The sequence below is a fragment of the Limanda limanda genome, chromosome 9, assembly GCF_963576545.1.
Source record: "Limanda limanda chromosome 9, fLimLim1.1, whole genome shotgun sequence".
Lineage (NCBI taxonomy): Eukaryota > Metazoa > Chordata > Actinopteri > Pleuronectiformes > Pleuronectidae > Limanda > Limanda limanda.
In genome coordinates, this window is record NC_083644.1 from 24,114,571 (window position 1) to 24,137,291 (window position 22,721).

Genomic DNA, 22,721 nt, shown 5'->3' on the forward strand with positions numbered 1-22,721 from the left:
ATATTATCATTATACCAGTGGTTTAAAATGCTTTCAATATTATAATTATCACAACGATTTCTGGGAGGAAATATTGTAGCATAATTTGTAATTGTGACAGGCTACCTTAATACCTTTTTAATAATACACCAAGTTAGAGGTTTCCTGACACAAATTACAGATTTAGGTCTCTGAGAATTTCTTTCATATCAATATCCAGGCAAAATTTCTATTGTAAAAAGAAATATCTTGAACTGAATCAATGTTGAATCTAATCAAATCAAGACCTTGTGAATCGGGAATCAAATTGATTTGGGAAATCAGTGGAGATACCCAGCCCTGAGGAAATTATTAATATATATTAGAAGTGTCAAGAAAAGGTATAATAGATCCATAATTGCGGCGCTAAAAGGCGCTGTAGAAATTTGTGAGTGGTGCACCTAAATGAAAAAGTAAGGCGTACCGGTGCAACCGCTGTCAAAAAGTTGGTGAGGAGCCCGGCTGATATCAAGATAATTGTAATTATTAACATTTGAATTGTTGATATAGTTTATATTTCTATTGTTTTTTTAAAGATCTTTAATATTGGGATATGATCAAAGGTTAAATCTCTATGTTGACTATCTAGTTGCGGTGGGAAGGTCAGATTTACTAGTAAAAAAGATAAAAAGTTAAACTTGTGATTTTGTTGACCAGAAAACCTACGTACTTACTGAAAGTGTCTCGTCAGGCTTGTGCATGGTGATGCAGTCCATACTGATCTGGATGGTGTTTCCTGTAGACCCATCTGTTGGACTGTCTGTGAAGTTCAGCTCTATGGGCTGGACTGAATGAATGGCAGATCTGAAAAATAATAGAGATGACAACTATGAAGCACACCAAAGCCTCTGAGTGTGTTTTTGCTTTCATATCACATTGTTTTTGTACGGATTTCACTCACTGGTCCAGCATATCAAACAGCTGGTTGAATACATCTTGGCTGAAGAATTCAGTTGTCTGTGCTGACTGGTTCTGGGACATGGTGGTGAGGAAGGAGCTCTCTCTCCAGGACAAACGGGAGGACGGGTCCCTGAGTCTGCAGGGAGAGAGAATCACCCACGATCATTTTACAATCATTGTACTGCTCGTGTTCCAGAACAGGACCTGAGGCTGGCACAACTATTTTAAATGATAGTTTGAGAAATTGCAATGTCAGCAAACATACTACATGAATGTTGATGTGCGGGGCTGAGGTTTTGGCCACCCAGCCAGCAGAGGAAGAGAGGAGGAGGAGGAGTCCCGCTTGCAGCCATTCATGAAGAGCACTTCCATTGTGAAGAAGTCAGCCTGCATAATGCTGAATATTTGTACTACACATAATGGTGATTACGCACCATTCAGACAGAGGCACTTTGACCTGCTCCCCTGAAACATTACACCTGCTTCAGAGCTCAGCATGCCATTGTTCTTGCTGAAGTGGCGCATGCGGCAGTCTGAGACAGGCGGAATTCCCCCCACAGTCTATATGATAGCACTGCTGCAACTTCTGGTATGTGTACAGCTGGACGAGCTCGGGGGGGGGGGGGGGGGGTGGAGGGTGTCGGAGATGGGAGAGAGAGAGAGGGGGGGGGTCCATAATCTGAAGCTGGCCCTATTTTAAATTTTGGAATTTCCCAACACTGCCTGATGAATGATATTAATACCTGGCTCACAAACACAGGCATATCTAATGAAGCCAATAATGTCACTTATGCAGGAGCTACACATGGGGGAGGGGGTGGGGGTTGGTGTTGAGTTTAGAATAAAGATGAGTTAAGTTTGCAGGGCCTCTGGAATGGAGGGGGGGCGCTGGATGTTGTAGATCCGGCTTAAAGATCATTCAGCCCCGGACAAATTTAAAATCAGACATTGATTAATATGTCCCTTCAGAAGCTTTGGTAACATTAGCACCATGTTAAAGCTTTGACCTCTTAAGAGGAGCAGTTAACAGCTACTGGCAATATCAGTAACTTCAGCTCAGGTGCTGGAAACAGTACATTATTTTATTAGTTTTAAGCATTCGTAACTTGTAAATTAAATATATCAAGCACGTTGGCAAATAAACCTTTTTGTGGATACTCAAAGGAATAAACCATACAGCATTATAGTTTACACAAGCTGAAATACACACACATACTCACTGTTTGTTATATCTACTCAAATAAACCCATGATAACAAAAGTATCTAATGAAAGAATAACTGTAAATCAGAGTTAAGTTGTGATTAGCCAAATAGAAAAGAGCAAGCTAGCTCATTTTGAACATATATTACAGCTTCACAAAATAACTTCATTCAATAGGAGTAACAGTAACAGCTCAATAAAAACATTTCTGAACCGTTATGATAAATACATGTAGCTGCATTTACATGTTCACCGGGAGTGGATACGCCTGCATGGTCCTTAATGGCTACCGTGGCTATTTGGCTAATTCTAACCTGTTGGGCTAATGATGCTAACAACTGAATCTCTTCATAGTTTTACCTCTGGTCCCTTCAGCTGCTTTAGTTTCACTTCTCTCCTGCAGAACTAACTGTGACTCCTGGTACTTCATTTCATCTCCGAGAGGAAACGCTGTTAAAAACCAACTTCTTAACATATTACTGTCTGAGCTACTGAATCTGAGTGTCAAGGTCCCCGTTAGTCTTGATGGTAAACAGTCTTGCACAAGGCAATTCAAGATGGTGGGGTTCTTCTTTGTTGTAAAATCTAAATTAGAAGAAGAAAATCTGTTTGATTAACACCCAGTACAACTACTTAATGAATTAATCAGATAGACAAATTTGGTATTGTCAGTAATAGTGATGCATTTAATACTTCAATAAAATTACATTCTCTTATGTTTTTTGAAACCAGATTGTGAACTTTTTTTATTGAAGTTCCTTAAACTAAACTATTTAAAAAGATCATACCATCATTGTATTTTTATCTGTTTTAATTTCATTATTTCACTCATCTGTATCTGTCATTTGTTTTATTTTACTCCTTTTTACTCTTTTATTTATACAGATTTGATCCTTTTTATTTATTTTAATCTTTCAACCTCTTTACCTCTTCTAGTGTACTCTTTGAAATCTCTTTTACTTTGTTTGAAATTAGTTCTAAACTGTGCTTTTTGATTTCCAATAGATTCTAAATTACTCTTTCATTTTGTCTCTGTGTTGTTGTTAATGTCCCCTTACAGAAAGTGTAAAGCCTCTATACATGAAATCTGCATTATGAATAAAACTGCCTCTCTTTCTCTATATTATATTTTAATGTATATTATTGTAAAAAAATTGAATAATTCCATAAATCTGAAAAGCTTGAAAAGTATGACATATGCAAAGGTTATTTCTTACCATGATGTTTAGTGGGTCTTTTCAGATTGTTCTAGTTTTACTATTGTATTATTAATTTTTCATCAACAGCATAAATCCAACTAAAAATAATTAACACATGATAAGTTCATCATAAGGCTAGGATAATGGATGTAAGCCACCAGAAAAACAGGAAAACAAGGTGGATGAATTAATAAACCAATCGACTGCAGGCAGAACAGGTGTGGCGTCATGTCTGTTTGGGAAGATTTAGGTGTGGTCCCTCCCCTGACCTCTCCCTCAGTTCAACTTCAGTCGATTTGGCTTTAATATTAAACTTCTAACTGTCACCTCTATTATTTCACTCGCGCTCTTTCAGGCTTTTGTTTCACAGCTTTGTCTGTTGACCAGTCAGAATCTAGAATGTAATGACTAAAGTTGCACATCAGGTTCAACATGTAGAAACAGTGCTTATGCTCGATAACACAGTTTATTTTTATCTCAGATAAATGCTCTTCTCTATCTACTAATGCAGAAACCTTGCATAATTGGCCTGTGAGCTCTTGAAATTGTAAAAGTTTTCTATTCAAAAATATTGGATTGTGTCCAAGAAATATTTTGGAATCCGAGAGCAACCTCACATGTCCACTTTCCCCTGCACCTACGTTTTAAGGAGTACCTGTATGTTTGAATTGTTGAGTCTTAATAGCTTAGAAATAGTAAACAATTTTGAGATCTTGGCAAGATCTGATCTGTAGATGAAATTTAGAAAAGCCTGAATTCACGAAAATCACAGACGTTCAGATAGATGGGTTTGTCCCTGGTCTGGCTGATGTTTGTCTGCTTTTGGGTGTCTGGTTACTCAGAGGTTTTCAATTGGCCTGAGGCGAAGGCTGTTCAGCCTCCACTTAAAGACAGTGCAGCGCCTCCAGACGAGACTGGGGCAGAGGTCAGCACTAAACAGGGATGGCTATTGTCTCTTGGCAGGTTGGGCACACCGACCGATGAAAATGCAATCAAAACAAACAACCCAGCCGATCGGGGCCCTTCTCCAGTGTCTTTATTAATCACTTGTTCAAAGGCCCTAAGACCTTCTCCCCCACATCTGTCAGCCCCGGCTGGATGAGGGACATGACTCCAAAACAATAGAAAGCACCAAGGTTTCTCCTCCGTTTCTCCTCCTCTAACCCCCTTACATTTATAGAAGTGAAACAGTCTGACCTCAAATCTTCTGAGGCAAAAGGACAGGCACAAATTCCTTTAAGGTTTAGAATGCAAAGAAAACACGGGAGTGGGAGAGAATTAGCGGACTAAAGAACATGTGTTGATACTGAAAGCTGACAACACCATAACAAACTAAGGCAACTTAAACTTTTCTTGCTCGAAGACAGAATAAAGCTCCTCTTGTTTTTATCTGAAACATGCCATAATAAGGTGTAAACCTGTAGCAATGTAGTTATCAAACTCCAATAATCTCATTATTGTGAGCCACAAAAACCTGACATTGTTTTATCGGAGCACAAAACTTGAAGCAGCAATAACTTTAAAACACACTACAGTCCGACACAAATACAACAATGCGGGCGCAACAAGTTATAAATGCACGAAAGCAGACTGTATGTACAAATTCAATATTGCTTAATTCTCCTAATGTACACGCAGAAATACAAATTATACTGTACCACTGTTTTAGAATGCATTAACCCAGAAAACATGAAATTACGACTCATCACTAAGAAAACCAGCAGGATGGAACATACCACTACGGTTTGTTAGCAGCTATATTGATCGGCCAGCGCTTCATGCTGTAAACTGCACTGATTAATATAAGTAAATGTAGAGCACAAATAGTGAAGTAAGATGCTTTTTAAGTACCGGCATAATATCATTTTAAACCAAAAAAACGAATGCACTAATGATAAAGATTAAAGAGATGTTTGAGATAAAGATGAAAAATTGATATTAGATAGATAGATAGATAGATAGATAGATAGATAGATAGATAGATAGATAGATAGATAGATAGATAGATAGATAGATAGATAGATAGATAGATAGATAGATAGATAGATAGATAGATAGATAGATAGATAGATAGATAGATAGATAGATAGATAGATAGATAGATAGATAGATAGATAGATAGATAGATAGATAGATAAATAGATAGATAGATAGATAGATAGATAGAAAGATAGAAATGGAATTAATCTGTTCACATCAATTGACATGCATGCTTATTAATATGTAGGCTATTATTTTTAGTTTAGATATTGGGGTTTAACTTTTCTTTTCTATTTGATTTACTAATCATCAGTTTGATTTGTCACAGATCGATTTTATTCTGATGAGATGTATTTGAAAGACCACTTGTTCTGTTTAATTCGTAGTTTTTAATTGTGTTTGATTAACTGTGTTGGAGAATACATTATCACGTTATCATCATGGGTTTCGGTTTCAGTTTAATGCCTCAGTTGAATTTAATGCTTATTAAAGGCTATCGATCACTCATCTGTCACTCTGAGTTAGAAGCATCTGCACCTGAATTACAGCATATAAAATTATCAGAAGTCCTTTACAGTAAGGAAAACGATTGGGTGCTATGTAATCGGTCTGCCACTTGCTCTGCTTGCATTTTACAAAAGCATTGTTGCCCTAACTGTGCCACACTTATAAATATATATTAGGACGGAGCAGCAGCTGAGGATCGAGCAGACACAACTGTTCTTGTGTCAATTTGGACCTCCAGACATTATCGGTCTGAATGGCAGCTCAGGTCAAACACCCACCAGGGAGATTCCCACACATGTCAATACATAATTCAATGTTCTGATTCTTCTATGTTCAAAATTCCATTCATAAAGAATAATGATACATGTAAAACTAAATTAAACACTCCCATATACCACATGTTAAATCCATTCAATATATGTAATTTATAATATATGTATATTATGTACAATTCCACGTAATATATGGTAAAAGTAACACTGGGAGTCATCAGTTTAAACAATGTGTATGTACTTACCGGTACAAGGGAAACTCTGGAGAATACTGCACAGCTGAGTAAGGTGAATTCATGTTGTCATGCCAAACGTCACTTTGCTGAAGTTTTCGAAACGCTCAGCTGCTTAGAAAGCCACATGTATCAACGACTGTACACGAGCTGTGCTAATAAATGTAAATTAAGAAAAAAAATAAAATTAGAAATAAATAAAACAAACATAAACAGACAGGCATGGATTAAAGTGCCAGAGGGTACAGTGCAGAGTGGAGAAAGTTTGAGAGATGTTTTGAATTAGATATTTTTTCTTAAAGCTACCCAACAAATAGGAGGGGCTTGTGCTGGGTCTCGGACCAATCCTCTGCTGCAGTCGTGCAAGATATCACTCACTCGCAGTTGCTAGGATATAGATATCAAGCAACTACATTTGACCTTGCACCCCCCGACCCCTCCCCACCAACACACTCACACACACAAACACACACACACACACACATGGCTAGCCACAATCCTGAAAAGCTCACCCCCTGCCATAATGCATGTGTTTCTCAAGCCAGTTCTGATATTTCCCCTTAGACTCCCAAGTGGTTTTTTGGGTATGTGGGCATGTGTGTTGCGTCATGCCTGTCACTAAGGTCCTGGTGGCTTTCATCATGTTGAATTTGACCACAGATACCTTCTAAATGAAAGCGATTGTTGATTCTGTGCTGATTCAGCAAAAGCACACGATTCACTAGGGGAAACAATAAAAATCACCCAAGTTTTTGATTTGAAGGAAGTGAAACTCTCAGAGCAGTAGCTCAGATATCTACTAACGACTAGTGAGAGAAGAGAGATTTTAGTGGAGGGTGACAAATGCAAAGATGGCCATTGACTGAGTGCAAGAAGAAAAATACATCCTATATCTTCTATATCCTAATGACATAAATAGAGACCAGAAAAAAGTGTTGCGTTTTGACAATCCCTTAAAGAAGCCCATAAGAATTCTTAATTAAGCACACCCAGATATCGTACCACATCCCTCTCAACCAAGTAGTGTGACACTGTAAACCTAGAGGTGTTGTGTGGTTTGCAGAGATGAGCAGCAGATGAATCAGCATGCTAAAATAAAAGGTAAGGTCACAGCGGGGGGAATGATAATAAATAGATGTGGTGTATCCAGGGAACACAAACCTCTAAGCTGCTCTCTTGTACTTTTAATAAAGACATACAGCCCCTCTCTCCTCTGGTCGTCTGCTATGCGCCTACAGTATGAGGAACAGCACTGATACAGCAGACATGCATACAGTGAGTCAACCCGATGAGGTGACTCGGTAATTACACAGCTGCCGATTTAAAAACAAAACATTCACATTAGAAATGTCCCACCTAGCTAACTACCTCAAAATGAATATTATTATGACACTCAGATGAACATCATATTTTTAAAGAAAAGATAAATGAAAGCTGACTTCAGTTTTTCCTGTTGAGACAATCTGATTGTGAGGTGAACCTGTGTGAACATGGTGGTATGTTAATGGCCTTCACACTTCAGTCTAGTGAAAAGCTAGTAGCCCTATGAGGCTGTAAGTTTCCATGGTGGTGCTTTGAGCTAATGTCTTACTATCAAAATCACATTTATTAGTCATTTCATTGCTGTGTAAGGTCAGCAGAAGCACAAGAAACCCCTTCAGGAGTTGTATTTATATTTATATATGTAACTTATATTTTAGAGCTGAAGAAGCATCTTGGACAAGAGGTGAAACAAAAGCAGATGCAGCCTACTTACACATGTACAACTCCTGCAGATACCATGACCTAGAGGATTGAGAATCTTAAGAAACATTGGCAATCACATCAGGTTTTAGGTTAGCATAGCAAACAGTTGCTTATCTAAACATCAAGCAAACCTAGTTCGTAATGTTTCCATTAGTGTAAATCCAATTATTATACTTTTTTAGCTCAGTTATTGTTTTTTACCTGCTTAAAGCTCTTCCATGTGTTCATCAGCAAGTTGCCAACTGTGTCTGTGCTGGTTGGATCTGAGCAGGTATCGTACATTGACTTTTCAGAGCTGTTTAGTTGAACACAGTTTTCTGCACTGGCTGAGAACGTATTCAGAATGGAATGAACTGAATCATTACATTCGTGGGCCCGACAGTTAAACAATGAGCTGAAACTCACTAAAGCTCTGTAAAGCTGAAGGGCGTGGCAGGATAATTCTCAGTAGGTTCATTATGATGACTGTCAGCTTTCGTATTTGATTCATTTATATTGTAAAAAATACCTACTGCTTTATCATCAGCAAGCTAAAATGCTCACAATGTCAATGCTACCATGTTCAGCAATGAATATTTAATGTGGCCCATTTATAGGGCCGCATCCTTCAGAGGCTGCATTTGTAAATTAGTAAATCCTCAATAGACCAAACCATTTCATTTTGTCTCAAGGACTACTTGGTCAACAGAAGTCATGGTTTCGTACACTTAGTCCTTCAAGTTCTACAAAAGATTCACCCCCCGCACAGATAATAGTTTAGTGCTAGCATGCTAACTAGCTCAGCTATTAAGTATTGGACAAATGACTGAAGTCAGTGGACTCAATGATGGCACTAGATGACAAGTAATTTCTATTTGAACTTTTAACTAAAGTTGTTACATTTACTCCTGAGAAGATTGATCAATGTTCAGTTGTCAATACATTTTTGGAGAAACAAAATAAATGCCAACCTCATAGTGGTGCTGGGAGCACAATTCTACAACTGTTTTGCAATTCTTGTCTGGATTGAGCTGCATACTTACATTTCCACCCCTAAAGCCATGCTGAAAGCAGAAAAATACAATCTTGTAAAAAAAATAAAATGTGAATAATTTGGTTGAGATTAGCAATGCAAAAAAAGTATTGTAAATATCAAGCTTTCTATAAAATCTAAGAAAAATTGTGGAATATTACTCAGGTTTTGGTGATATGATTTCATTAGACAAACAAGTGTTGCTATTTATCAAAAGTCTAATGTTTATCCGTACAATTTTAAAATAATTATATCTGAGGAAAGTTGGTTGGTGGATAAAGATAAACAGGTTGCTGAAGAAGACACCACTGCTGTCACCCTGTGCACGGAATAGCACCATTGCACTGTGCGTGTCTGTCTATCTCCAAGCAACTATTCTACAAGGTCACTGCTGTGAATACCAGTTGTTGTTAATCAGCTTGCACAGTTAAAAAAAGTCCCCCGCTGAAAATACAGATCAACCACAAACTGCATAATCACAACGACAGTAAAAAACTCTCTTGTAAAACCTCAGGGTGATTATTGTGTTGTTTATTAACATGTAGCTTTGACTACATCCATGCACCTCCTATCATAACAAGGACAAAGTGACCTCAATGTGTCATTAAATCTGATATTTACCATGTCATCCGAAACCCTTACATCATTAATTACTCTGAGGCTCAGTCGTTAGGAACCAGTCATCGAACCCTATTACTTCATTTGAGATATATGTGTGTTTATGAGTTGACAGCTACGTCAGTGACATGTCTGATACAGTCGTCAGAAGAAGTGCACATATGTCAGATGCGATTCTTATTCAAACAAGGCTCTGATTAGAGAGGGCTGAGCTTACTTTAATCTGCAATTGTATATATGTTACAAATCCATAGATGGCAGCCAGCCTGTTTGGCTGTACAGTGCAATATCTCCCTAATTGATTTTGGTGCCTGCGTTGTCCTGACGGCATTATGTGGCCCCAATCACACAGCCTTATTAATGTCTAGAGTTTACATTTGAGATGCCAAAGAGCAGTTGGTGGAGCAGCTGATGAAGTAGCCTCAGTGTTTGCTGCACTGCGAAGAGCTGTATTAACAGTGTCAGTCATACACACCACACTGTGGCCAATCACTCTCACACTGCGAGGGGGTTATGTGGGCATACTTGTGTGCATCTGTGTATATATATTCCAGTTGGTGACTAATGCAGGGGAAATCCAGATGAGTCAAAACTACTAGTGTCCGGTGCGGAGTCTGAGAGGTGATAATTTACAGCCTATGCTCTAAACTGCCCAGCAACTTAGCATTGTTCATAAAGTCCCTATAGGGAAACCTCTATTTTAACTGACAATATGTCAGGGGAAGTACATGGGAACATTATGCAAATAGATCAAGAAAACAATAAAATGAATCAAAACATTTTTAAAAATGTTATCAGCCATAGTAAATACAGTTCCTGGAGCATGGAATATTTTTAGTCTCATACAACCAGTCCCAGACTTCCATAACAGCACTGAAGTTAAAAAGCCGCCAACTTGCACAAGCTCTCCTATGTGACCAGTAAAACCTGTATTTTTACTCACTGAATCATTATTTGCGGTAATATACAGACTCCCAGACAATTATTGATGCTTTCCCACGATATGATTCAACACTTTTTTGTGTGTCTTTTGTCACAGTGACTTCTACACCTGAGATCAGGTCGTTGTCACGTTGGGAAAATCAATCTTGCCTGCAGCAGTAAAAAGGCAGTGAGCCAGAGTTGGATGATTCAGCCAGTATAACTCGCTTTGGTTGAGAACAGATTTGTTTTTGCTAAACTGCACTGTAATAATGAACTAGCTGGAACTGTCAGATTAAAGAAAGGGTAATCTTAAATTTAAAAATAGATTTCAAAGAAGGCATTTTAAAAAACAAAAAGGTTGCAACAGCGAATTGAACACAAACATTTTTTCTACATTAAAGCAACTTGAATGTATTTTTGGACTACTTACATAAGCTGAAAACACAATGAGAAGATAATTTGAAAAAGCTGTTGCTGACAAAACAAGTTGACAAATAAATCGTTACCGTGACTCTACAGTCTCACAGCTGCTGTTTTAAAGATATCCTTTACAGAAATGCAATTATTTATCCTCAAACAAGACAAAACAATGACATTATTATTCAGGTTCCCTTCATATTTTAAAACATAAGGTAAACAGAAGGTCTTCAGTCTTTCCTGCTGTGATGAAAGAAAAAAACTCTTTAGCTGCTAATGCTCCTCTATAGTTGCTCCCTGTCTGTGCTGTTGGAACAGTCAAACAGTCTGACTAGAGGCTACAACTTATAAATCTTATTTATTAATCTATCAGTTGTTTACTCCATTAGAATATTCAGCATTATGATGGAGGTGCCATTATAGTGGAAGTGCCCATAATTTCCCACTGCCCTAGGTGTATTCAAATTATTATAAATCTGACAAATAAAAGTCTTACATCCTCATATTTGAGAAGTTGAATTGATTAATTTCCTATTTTAGCTCTAAAAGCAGCCCTCTATGCATATAGTCTATACTGAATCTATGGTAAATATACAAAATTATGGCTTTATTTTATTTCACAGTTGATATTCTAAGAAAAAAAGGTTATTATTTGTCCTTTACCAATATATAAACATTAGCTGAAAATGATCAGAGCATTGTAGAGGACCATGATTCCACATGCGACACATTGTGTACAGTTTATAGATCTGGAACACCAGCAGGCACGTGATGGACTACAGACTAAACAAAAACATGAGCGTGTGATTAAAAACCTGCTTCGGTTCAAACCAGTACAACTGGATGGCTTTTGTTTTTCAGACAGTATCCTTTCACGGACAGTGGAGAAGGTTTTGGTAAACAAGATCAAATCCTCTATCACAAACCAGCCTCACATCTGAGAGACAGACAACCTGTGAACCACGAACCATCAATCACAGCTAATCCTGCACTAAAGCTGTCTTTTGATGCCAGTGAACTTCACTCATGGTGCTGTATTAGCATGGTGCAATATGGCTTCACTATCAAAGTGGGGCAATGAAGTGAAACACATGCAGTGTTCTCTGAAACAAGAACTAATTGCTACATAACTACATGAATAAAAGCTGGAAGTGATATTCAATTGGTCTTAAATAGACGTGTGCATCAGATTACAACAAAAACAACAAAAGTATAATTGAGCCGTTATCAATCCTAAATCACATGATGCCTAACTTAAAACACTCACTACTACAGGTTCCCCTGCCTAAAGACTCTTTTTTTGCAGATGATTCATTGGGATTAGATGAGGTTTATCCTCTCCACAGACATTAAGTGAGGAAATGGTTCCGACCTGGGAGCAAGGGTGATGATATTTACACTGAAAGAGCAGGTGTTCCCGGGACCTGCTTCAGCACTTCTGTGAAGTAACACAATCTTTCATATTCTAACTTTCAGAAATATAGTCCATGATGTAAAAGTTGTGGACCGGTGTTTAGCAACCACACCACCGGTCTCCTGGCAACAGGTTGACAAGGGTGATTGGTCTGCCCCTCAACCTATTAAAAAGCATGTACACGTAGAACATAATGATGCCTGGGGGCAGCTCAAAGACACATTACCCTCCATCCATGAGCTTACACCCGTCCGCATGTAATCTAAGCAAGGGGTTGAAGTGGTCTTTGTCACTGGATACATTTTAAAAATAAAACATGCTGTAGATGTCCCGGGACGCTTGAATGAAAGTGGATATTTCAGAGGCATTTCTGTGAGTCTTTGATGAGTAGATAGATATAGTTCATCTGTAAAATACCAAAGCCATCAAACAATTACAAGCTCGACATGCTGCACATTGTGTGCATCACGTTGCCAGAAATATATAAATGAATACCACATACAATAAGTAGGGCATTGTCTTAAGGTGAATTCATTTTCTCATTCAAAAAACAAAACAAATGTTGTGTTCACTTAAGCCTCAATTCATGAGAGCATATGATGCCTGTCCTCGTTTTATTGGAGCTGATTTCATTGTTTAATTCCGATCATGAGTCACTATCAGTGAAGCAGCATGATGACCCTCACCACTCGACAATGACCTTGATTTTTATTAGTTTTCATGCTTATGTTTTGCAGACCCGAACTGACGTCAGGTAAAGTGAAGACCCATGTAATCCTTTTTGCTAATTGATAGGCTGAGAGAATTTAGATGTCTATGACCACACATGTAAGATGATCCATGACAGCAGGAGGCAGCAGGATGAGAATGATTGTAGAAGACCAGGTTCCAGCAGGATGATGTCACACGTCAATCTCCGTAAGTGATTGTACATGTGTTTAGGTGGGAAGCAGACATGGCAACACGATGAAGGCCACTTCCACTCTACTCATCTTACTCCTACTATAGCCGTACATGATGTCTCCATCCAATGCCAAATCATGCCAGTGCTGCAAAAAGGTTTTCACAGCAGGTGATGTGAGGTTTAAGGATACAGATGCTGATCACGGAGAGCGGATTTGCACAACTAGTACGTTTGTAAATGGTACTTTAAATGGTATATGTTAACGGCCGGTGTCCGTGTCAACCTCTCGCTTTACATCACATCACCAAAGTGGAAAATGAGTCACTTGGCAGATTCTCTGGGTGACACCTGGCTCAGCACTGACACTGAGTTCAGACACCTTCAGAAGGTCATTAACCTCATTCTCCAGCAAGATCTACAGTCAAATCTACAATCAACTAATCGTGATCTGAAACTAGAGATACTTTATTGAGTTTGTTGGTATCCTTTTAGCTTTAAACTGGATTTCTGGAAAGTGATGGTCGGCATCTGGGTTGAGGTAACAAGTGTTAGTCCTTGACATATAAGTTCTGCTGCCGAAAGGACAGTGTTTTTTCGACCCCTGAACTGGAATCTTGTTGTTTTTCCAAATTGACATCTTCTTCTGCATCTTCTCGGCATACGCTTCCCCTTTTTCACCCTGAGATAATTGTATTCTTCCAGTTTTGTCTGTCACACGTTCTAAACATTTTCTGCTAATTTTACCAGCGGAAGGAAAGATCCGTTAAATATCTGGAGCAACTGACAAACATTTGCACTCTCATAAACAGCCCCTCCCACTTACGTGAATGACTGAAAGCAGCTTAAGTAAATACTTAACACCGAAAAAGGAAGCATTGTACCCTTCTTTCTCTTCTCTTTCATTAATATTTAATAAATGAAGCATACCATACTAATTAGCAAGAATTTCCTTTAGAGATGGAACTTTCCCCCTGGCTGCTTTAAGTCTATACGCTATACTAAGCTAACCGCATGTTGGCTCTAGCTTAATGTACAAACTTAAGAGTTATGGGTGGAAACTATGAAACATTTTCTGATTTGAATAAGTTTGTTCAGTTCATAGTAACTGTAGATGGTTCACCATTTTACTAAGCTCAGCAAACACGTAATGAACTTCACTCTGAGTAAAAGAAAGCATCAGTGTTTAAAACTTTGCACAGTCAGGTCGAGACACTGTGCAGAGAAAAAACTCCCTTTCAACAGGAAGTAACCGCCAACAGAACCAGAGTCAATGTGGGCGGCCATCTGCCAAGACCGATCGGCTAGGGTGAGAGGAGAGAAATGGGAGAGACAGGAGAGGTGGTGGAAGGGGGGAGAGAAGAAGGAGAGAGAGGGAGAGAGATTGCAGAAACGGTTGTGTAACTGTCAGACTTAAGACCAGTAAGACTGTTTGTTTTGATGCCAATCATAATAGTGACACTTAGATGTAATTATGATATTATTAACAACTGCAGCAATTATAGCAGCACCAGTTATTTTCATAATATTAATGCTGACAATAAATAATTGGATAATAACAGTAATAGTTCTGCACTAGTTTGTCACTAGAGACACATGTAAAGCGTCCTTGAGTCTCTTGAAAGGCGCTATATAAATTCTAGTTATTGTAATTTATCATAACAAATTTAAACCTATACAGATTCTGTTTATATGTTAATAGCACAGCAGACACATCATGATTAGGAATTATTTTGAGAAGACTTTAAGGCAGTAACATAACATGAGTCATGACTGAGCTAACAATGATTTATAACAGTAGAGAATATACAGCTGTCAGACTCGGCCTCCCTCTGTCTCCAGGTTCTTGCTGCTTTGTTTTCCCTCTGGTTTGTGACTATCTCACTCCCTGCTGTGTGTGTGTGTGTGTGTGTGTGTGTGTGTGTGTGTGTGTGTGTGTGTGTGTGTGTGTGTGTGTGTGTGTGTGTGTTAGTGCGTGTGTGTGAGTGTGTGTGATCAAGATATTACTCACGTTGTGGGGATCTTAATCTGTTGACACATAATGGGGACAATAAGTTTAAATGTTACTGCGAATGCTGTCTTAAACACACTCCAGGTGTGTAAGACAGTGTAAGACAGTTTGCCTTGTTACCTGTTACCTATTTGGATCTATGTCCACAGCTCCTTGTTTGGATCCACATCTCATCACCTGCCATGTTCTTCCCCCCTCACCCAACCACTTGTGCAAGACTCTTTACCTGCTCCTCGCCTTTTCCACCTACGACGCACTGTTCCAACAAAGGACAACGGATCTATCAAACCAACGGAATCTGTTGCCAGTAGACATGTTTCTCTAACAGTCTCAGTCTTTGTGTCTGTGTTCTGCATATTTAGGTGCTGCAAACAAGTAAAATAGTTCAGGGAAAAAATGCAAAAGGCAGCTGTCCTCTTTATGCGTAACAATGACGACAACAAATCTCAAACTTAAGTCAACTTCACCAATAGAAATTCCTGGGAAAAAGTTCACCATGTAGACGACCATATACTGCATTGCCAAAAATAACAAGCAAAAACCACACTTCATCACTACAAGAGAATAATCAGTTCAATGTTATGGAGGAGTGTTAAGCTTGAAATGTGTTGCTAGGCCTGTATGAGGCTCACTGGAGCTGCCCTGTTTTTGTTTTGGCTTTGTAATACAAGAAGTCAACAATAACCAAGCAGGAAAATAACTGGTCTGAAAAACAAATCCGTTCTTAAGACTACAGCAGGCTGGCGGAGAAGGTTGCAGGACAGGTTTGTTGAGCCCTCAGGGGCCAGTGGATCTCATACAGCTCCTGCCCTCAGTATTCCCTCACTCCGTTCCTACAGCATAGCCCTTTACTTTTGCATAGGGCTCATAAAGCATTTGAAATATGCGTAATCCTGACAGTCGCTCATATACAGCTAAGTTAAGTGATCCCAAAAGATCTGTGCCACTCTCACTTGCCAGACTGAAAACATCCCACCCGATGACAAATCTCTGCACTTTCACTCTTAAAGCAAACACATCCTGTTGGTGGTGAGTTTAAACAAGTGTCCAGGGCTCTTTAGGTGCTGCAAGATACACATTGTTGGGTAGAAAATCCCAGAACCACCAGCTTTTGCTGTGAAAAAAAATGTGGGTGGAAAATGTGATGACAACATTTCCATGTAATCTGCAGATTCTAAAGTACTCCTTTTCAGCCCCACCCCATCCCGCCACAGCCAAGTTACCGTGGTGAGTTGCAACACACATACACACACTCACACTCACACACACCCTCAGGTGGACTTTGCTGATAGTGAGGAATTGAAAAGAGATCAGCCGTGGAGTGAACTCGAACAAATAGCTCAAGTGCCAAACTTACTGTAAGATGATTCTGTGAAGGCACGGCCATAGAATGCTGCATACACACACTTTGCTGGAGCACACACGCACATGCACATACACACACACACGCACACACACACACACATAAACACACGCATACACTGAGGCATCATCACACCTCTCCTGCCTCTGTCAGTATTAGTCACACAGAGTCATGGCACAAAGAAAAGAAGCTTGTCTTTCACCATGTGAGGCCTTTCAAAACACCACACTATTCGACTTATCAAAACAATTTTAAAAGGGGTTGAATAGATTTCAGCAATGCCAGGAAGTGCGGGGATGTAACTGAAGTCATTTTGGGCTTGGTTCAGTTCACGCTGAAGTGACCTGGGAGAGTCTGTGACCAATATGCAGTCAGAACTGGATACACTGTGGTAGATACACTGTGGCACAACAGGAAATGCCACAGCCATGTCGGTGGCACCTTGTGGCCGACGGAGGACTGCAGAAATGTAAACTGTGTCCGCACAAAGACATTGCACCCGTCAGCGTTGGCTGCAGGGTTGGAAAGTAACTCAATATATTTACTCAAGTACTGTAGTCAATTCAATTCTATTTTATACTTCTACTCCACTACTATTTTCTGTGGGACAGCTACCCAAGTAGCCACTTAGGCTGGGTTTAGAAAGAGAAACAGGCAACACATCCCCTTTTAAGTTGATATGGCAAATGGTTGAGTATTCACAAAATCCCCATTTAAGGTTAGCATGCTGTTAACCACTGCAACTTCAATATTCACTCTTTTTTGGCTCCGATTTTGGTCTCCACCAACTCCTGAGGAAATATTTTGAGATGCTTGATAAACTGCTGTTTACAAGTTATTATCTACTTTGTCTATCTGCTGCTCGGTGCTGAGCACGAGTACCATGGGAGTTTCCACTACTAAAACAACACTGTGAGGGCATTGAGAGTGTACTGTAACATTAAAGTTGAAAACTAAAAACCTTAAAGGACGAGCTAACAAAGAGCTTACTACAAAGCTCTGAGAGACTGAGAGGAGATGATCAATTCCCTGTAGGTTCATCATGTGACACCTTAAATCCAGATAGAAATCTTTTTCAAGTGCCTTTAAAGATTTTTACAATATCTAAGGTTGTACCATCATTGCATTTGATTCTATTTTCATATGACTATTTCACACATGTTAAGGTTTTTTATTTGTATAATTTGACTCCTTCGATGTTATTCTTCATAGCGATTTATTCTTTTTATCTATTTTATCATTTTATTCTACTCTTTTTAATGTAATTATAATAAATTTGCTTGAAAAATGTTTCAAACTGTGCTCTTTGATTACTAATTGATTTATTTTAATTTGATCTCAGTGCTGTTTTTAATGTGCCTGTACAGCACACTGTCAGGAGGACGTGAATATAAATCATGTCCCCTTGAAAGCTCCGGCCATACCAGCCGTGACAAACAAATTCTGGTTTGCGCCTCCTACAAGCTTCATGTTGAGAAAATATTTACTGTGCATGTAAAGTACATCCAGGAGGTGGCCAGCACATGTCTACTGAAGGTTAGCAACGGTGGACATCTGGTGAAATTGTAGCCCACAGCTGTTGCCAGCCTGACATCTCCTTGCTCTTAAATTTATCTCCCACCACTGGGACATCTGCGTACAACATGCCAGCCATATCAAAGACATACTGTATTTGCAAACTGTGAGGAGGTTGCTGGGGACACAGAGGTTGCTGCCGGTACGCTGGCCGAGCAGAGAGGGTCAGAGGGGAGGGAGAGCTGGGGAGCTCACTTAGCGTCAAGACATCACATTCCTCCCTCCAGTGCCGGAGGTCAGGCTGGGGGACAGTTAAAGGAGCGCTGTCTTTAACCAAGGCTAAGACTGACATTTTAACCTCACTCATAAACTGCAACACTTGCTGAGGAAACAGGCCCTTGAGGCAGAAATGGCCAATGCTCAGACCAGTGTGATTAACATTCTTAAAGGATAATAACACTATTTTGACATAAGGCTCATGTGGTATGTTTTCACACAGACAGACTGGGTTTCAGAGTGGTTTTGTATTTCTGAGTTTTTCAGATTCTCATTTGTTAAAAATGCCAAGAGAAAAAACAAACATCCCCACATCTCTTGAACATGATCAGGTCATGGAAGAAGAATTTAAACGCTGATGGTTAAGATGTGAACCATCAACAACACTCAATTACTTAAAAGTACAAATGTGTACTGGCAACAGTGTGACGTTTTAAAAGTATGCACTTTTAGAATAGCCGGTCAGTGTTATATTGTTGTATTACTGGATAATTATTGTCAATATTTAACAAATTTAAGCAGCACTTTAATTGGTAGGTATTTTACAATATCTCTGCATGACATTCCATAAGATTACCATAAGTTTTGCCGAGCTGAAATAAAAAGTCAGTATTTTTTGTAAGCATTTTGTCTTTTCAATTATATATTTACTTTAAATTAAAATATAAAAACATAGACAAAAAAAAGCTTTAACAGTGATTGAAAAGCGATGAATCATGTTTGAGAAGGTGGAACTTGGGAATGTTTGACATTTTTGGCTTCAAATAATCAATTGAAATAGGCGAATGCATCTGTAATATTTTCTTTTCTATTCTTTTCTTTGTATTTCAGTTCATTCTGAATCATCAATAGTGTGATTTAAACTAAAATGCATTTTCAGTTAAGTTTCATCTATTTTCCATGGCTTAAATTAGTGGCCAGCCTAAAAATTGAAACAAGTTAATGGTTTCATGTTGATTCTTATCTGTGTTTATGAGCATTACAGTTTTATGATCCGAATTGTTATATAAATATTATTTTTATTGCAGCACAATTCAATCGAATAGGAATATTCTAAATGTCTTCAACACATTTCTGAAAATTTTTGAGTAGCCACATCACTTGAAATAAAGGTCTGCAGTTTGAAGAACAGGAAGTTCTACACACGAACCCATCAGTGGATCTGACAGAGTCAAAACTGCAGAACATTCATCTAGAGCACTCATTTGATTGAGCTCAGGTCTAACTCTTGATAAAATGATTATGGCACATCACACACAATGAACCTTACAATAAACAGCCCAAACCATACAAATAACAAACAGCACTAAATTTTACTGCTGGACAGCTGTTTCCCCCTGTTGGCAACAAAGTGAATGTTAAATGCTCAAGTCATAACGGAACACTAAGAAGTTCAACATGGACTCAAGCTAATGACAAACCAGTGTAAACCGTAACTCCAACAACATAAATCAAACAATGTTTTCCACTGCAGCAATACTCTTTTATCATGGGCATCAGACTGCACACTGCAATGTTGTGTATGTGTATTCGGACCTGAACATGAATGCTGGTTTAGTGTGAGTGTGTGTGTGTGTGTGTGTGTGTGTGTGTGTGTGTGTGTGTGTGTGTGTGTGTGTGTGTGTGTGTGTCTGAGGCCCAGGCCCGGTCCCCCTGCAGACTCTGCTCATTCTTCTTGACCGCAGCCTTTCCAGCAGCTTGTCATCGGTGCTTAGCCTCGGCCCTGCTGAGCGTCTGCCCAGCGTCTAATGGAGGCATCCTAAAACAAGGAGCTGGATGACTGACACGGCAACACAGATTCTCTCCCATACACTGTGTGACAGGTGAGATAGGGCAAAGAATGCAGCCCTCATCGAGTCAGTGAAAGGTCTGATGTTGAATTCGTGCCAGTATGGTGATTTTCATCATTGCACAACCCGCATGTACAGACTGGAACTGCAGCTCAGTCAGCAATTTTTACTTGATACTTGACATTTACAATATAATTATTGACACACCGTGTTAAGCCTTATTCACTGTAGGTAATTGTAATAGACCTTACTCTGAGAGTGTAGAATCATTTATTTGCTTAACATAGACTATTATTAATATCCAGTACTTTAATACATCTTTTGTACAAGAAAAATATTATTTTTCTCTCAGTGTCTCAAATGTTTTAATCAGATGTTACTGTTAACAAGCTTTTTAAAACTACAGTTTTACACTGACTGACTTGTGAAAACAAATTACCCCTCAGGACTAAACACAATCTGTTTGCAGAGAACCCCTTAGCAGCTTTAAAGCTTAATAACACATCAAGTGAAACTGTTTAATTCAAGCAAATGTCTACATCAAAATATAATTCTCGAGGAGGGTCAACGTCTCCCACCTGCTGATGTACTGCAATGACGAATTATGATGAATTATGAGGAACTATGCTAAGCTAAGTGAACTGCCTCCTGCTGGCCAAACATGATCATATTTATCAGAATCAAAATCAGAATCAAAAGGCCAAGTATATTTTCACATACAAGAAATTGACTTGGTGTGGTTGGTGCATCAGACATAAAACAACAGTATATATAAGTAGAAAACAATATATATAAGTAGAAAAACTATATATATATACAGGTAGAAAGAACAATCTTCCAACATGAAATGTCCATATGTTTTTTTTAAAGTGTAAGGAGCTTCGCTGTCATGGTATTAGTAAAAAGGACATCATTCATATTTCATATTTATTACACAAAGTACATTTAATTTACAAAACATATCAAATTCTTTTAATGATTAAACTGCCCATATAGTTAATTCTCCTCCTCAACCAAATACAACATTATTTTGTTAATATGCTTTATAATATAGAATAGAAGCTGTAATAATAAAACACTTAGATATAGTAGTCTGTACATTTGCTTTTAATTTAAGTTCATTTAAGTAATAATAATATAATAGTTTCCATTTGTGTAAGGTTCAGTGCCGATAATCTATATATTTAAATTTGCGTTCAAATTGTTTTCTGATACGTTTAGAAAGTTGGTTAGATATTCCTCTTTTAGTACTAAAAACATGTTAAATATAGTGACCAAGTTTGTCGTCTAATGTGTTTAAATGTAAAAATTCCATTCCAGCAATCGTTGTTTCAATTCAATTAAATTCTATTTGAATTATGTTGCCCCGAATCATATATAATTTCGAGGCACTTTACATAGTAAGGTCCAGACCTTGGATAATTATAGAAAAACCCAACAGTTCCCAAAATGAGCAAACACATGGGTGTGGAGAACTGTGGAGAGACCTTTCCCTTCATGAGATAATTGCATATTTATTGATCATATAAAACTTAAATGAAAACGAATAAACCACAGTTATTGCTGCTCTGTAAACTATAAATCTAAGGGGAAGGGGAGTCAGGTAGAGGTTGCACATTTCCTGAATGTCGTCTGTCTCAGTTTTTGTTTTCTGTAACAAGAATCCAGGGTGTGTTCGGGGCTGTAACATTCTGCGTGGCTGGGAGGGTCAGTGGACTTGACAGATCTCCAAAAGTCCCACAGCCCTGAGTTCAGCGATCACACTCCAGACACAACAGTGACAGCTGGGGCACGGATAAATAAAAACAGTGTCTCTGTCTCCATTACATTGCAGCGATCCAGACAACAACCCAGTAGCCTGTGTGCCCACGTGCACACCTACCCATCCGCACGCGCACCCTTTTCCTCACACATTCACTCCTTCACACTTACTGCATTCACTGTTGCGAGGGCAACAGATGGAAGAGCGAGGGAGGCGAGAAGAAGGGGAAAGTGCCACACAGAGGATAATAAATGGTGTTGCACTTGGCCCGTTAGCAACCAGCATTCTTCTGACAGGTGTAACATGTTTACCAAACAAACAAGCAACACACATGTCAGAGAAATGGAAATGGCGACTTGAGGTTGCATGACCTGTGAAAAGAAGCTTGCTATCCAAGCTGGCATATCTACGAGGGCTTTGAAGGTATTTCAGAGAGATGAGAAGTCTGCGTGCCACACCAGGATTGCAAGAGTGTCTCGCAGAATTTGTCTTATGTTACTTGCCCCAAGCATCCGAGGCAGCTCTGGTTGATAGCCAGGGCCTTCCGGGGTCACAGGCACTGATGGGCAGTTTTTAAACCTCTCACTTTCCTGATCGCATTCCACTTCAGGGCAGTGGGGAAATCATCTCACATCACAATGAGGCTAAATAACCACTTGGA

General features: G+C 38.9%; 1 protein-coding gene across 2 annotated transcripts in view; it reads right to left on the bottom strand.

Annotated features, from left to right (window-relative positions):
* tp63 (tumor protein p63) overlaps positions 1–6,376 on the bottom strand; it is a 31,903-nt gene extending 25,527 nt beyond the window's left edge. For both annotated transcript variants that reach the window (XM_061077976.1, XM_061077977.1), the window contains exons 1-3: positions 6,324–6,376; positions 920–1,054; positions 693–822 (exon numbers count right to left, since the gene is read on the bottom strand). In XM_061077976.1, the coding sequence (XP_060933959.1) occupies positions 693–822; positions 920–1,054; positions 6,324–6,376 (318 nt within the window). The remainder of the gene's footprint in view (positions 1–692; positions 823–919; positions 1,055–6,323) is intronic.
* Between the last annotated feature and the right edge of the window lie 16,345 nt (positions 6,377–22,721).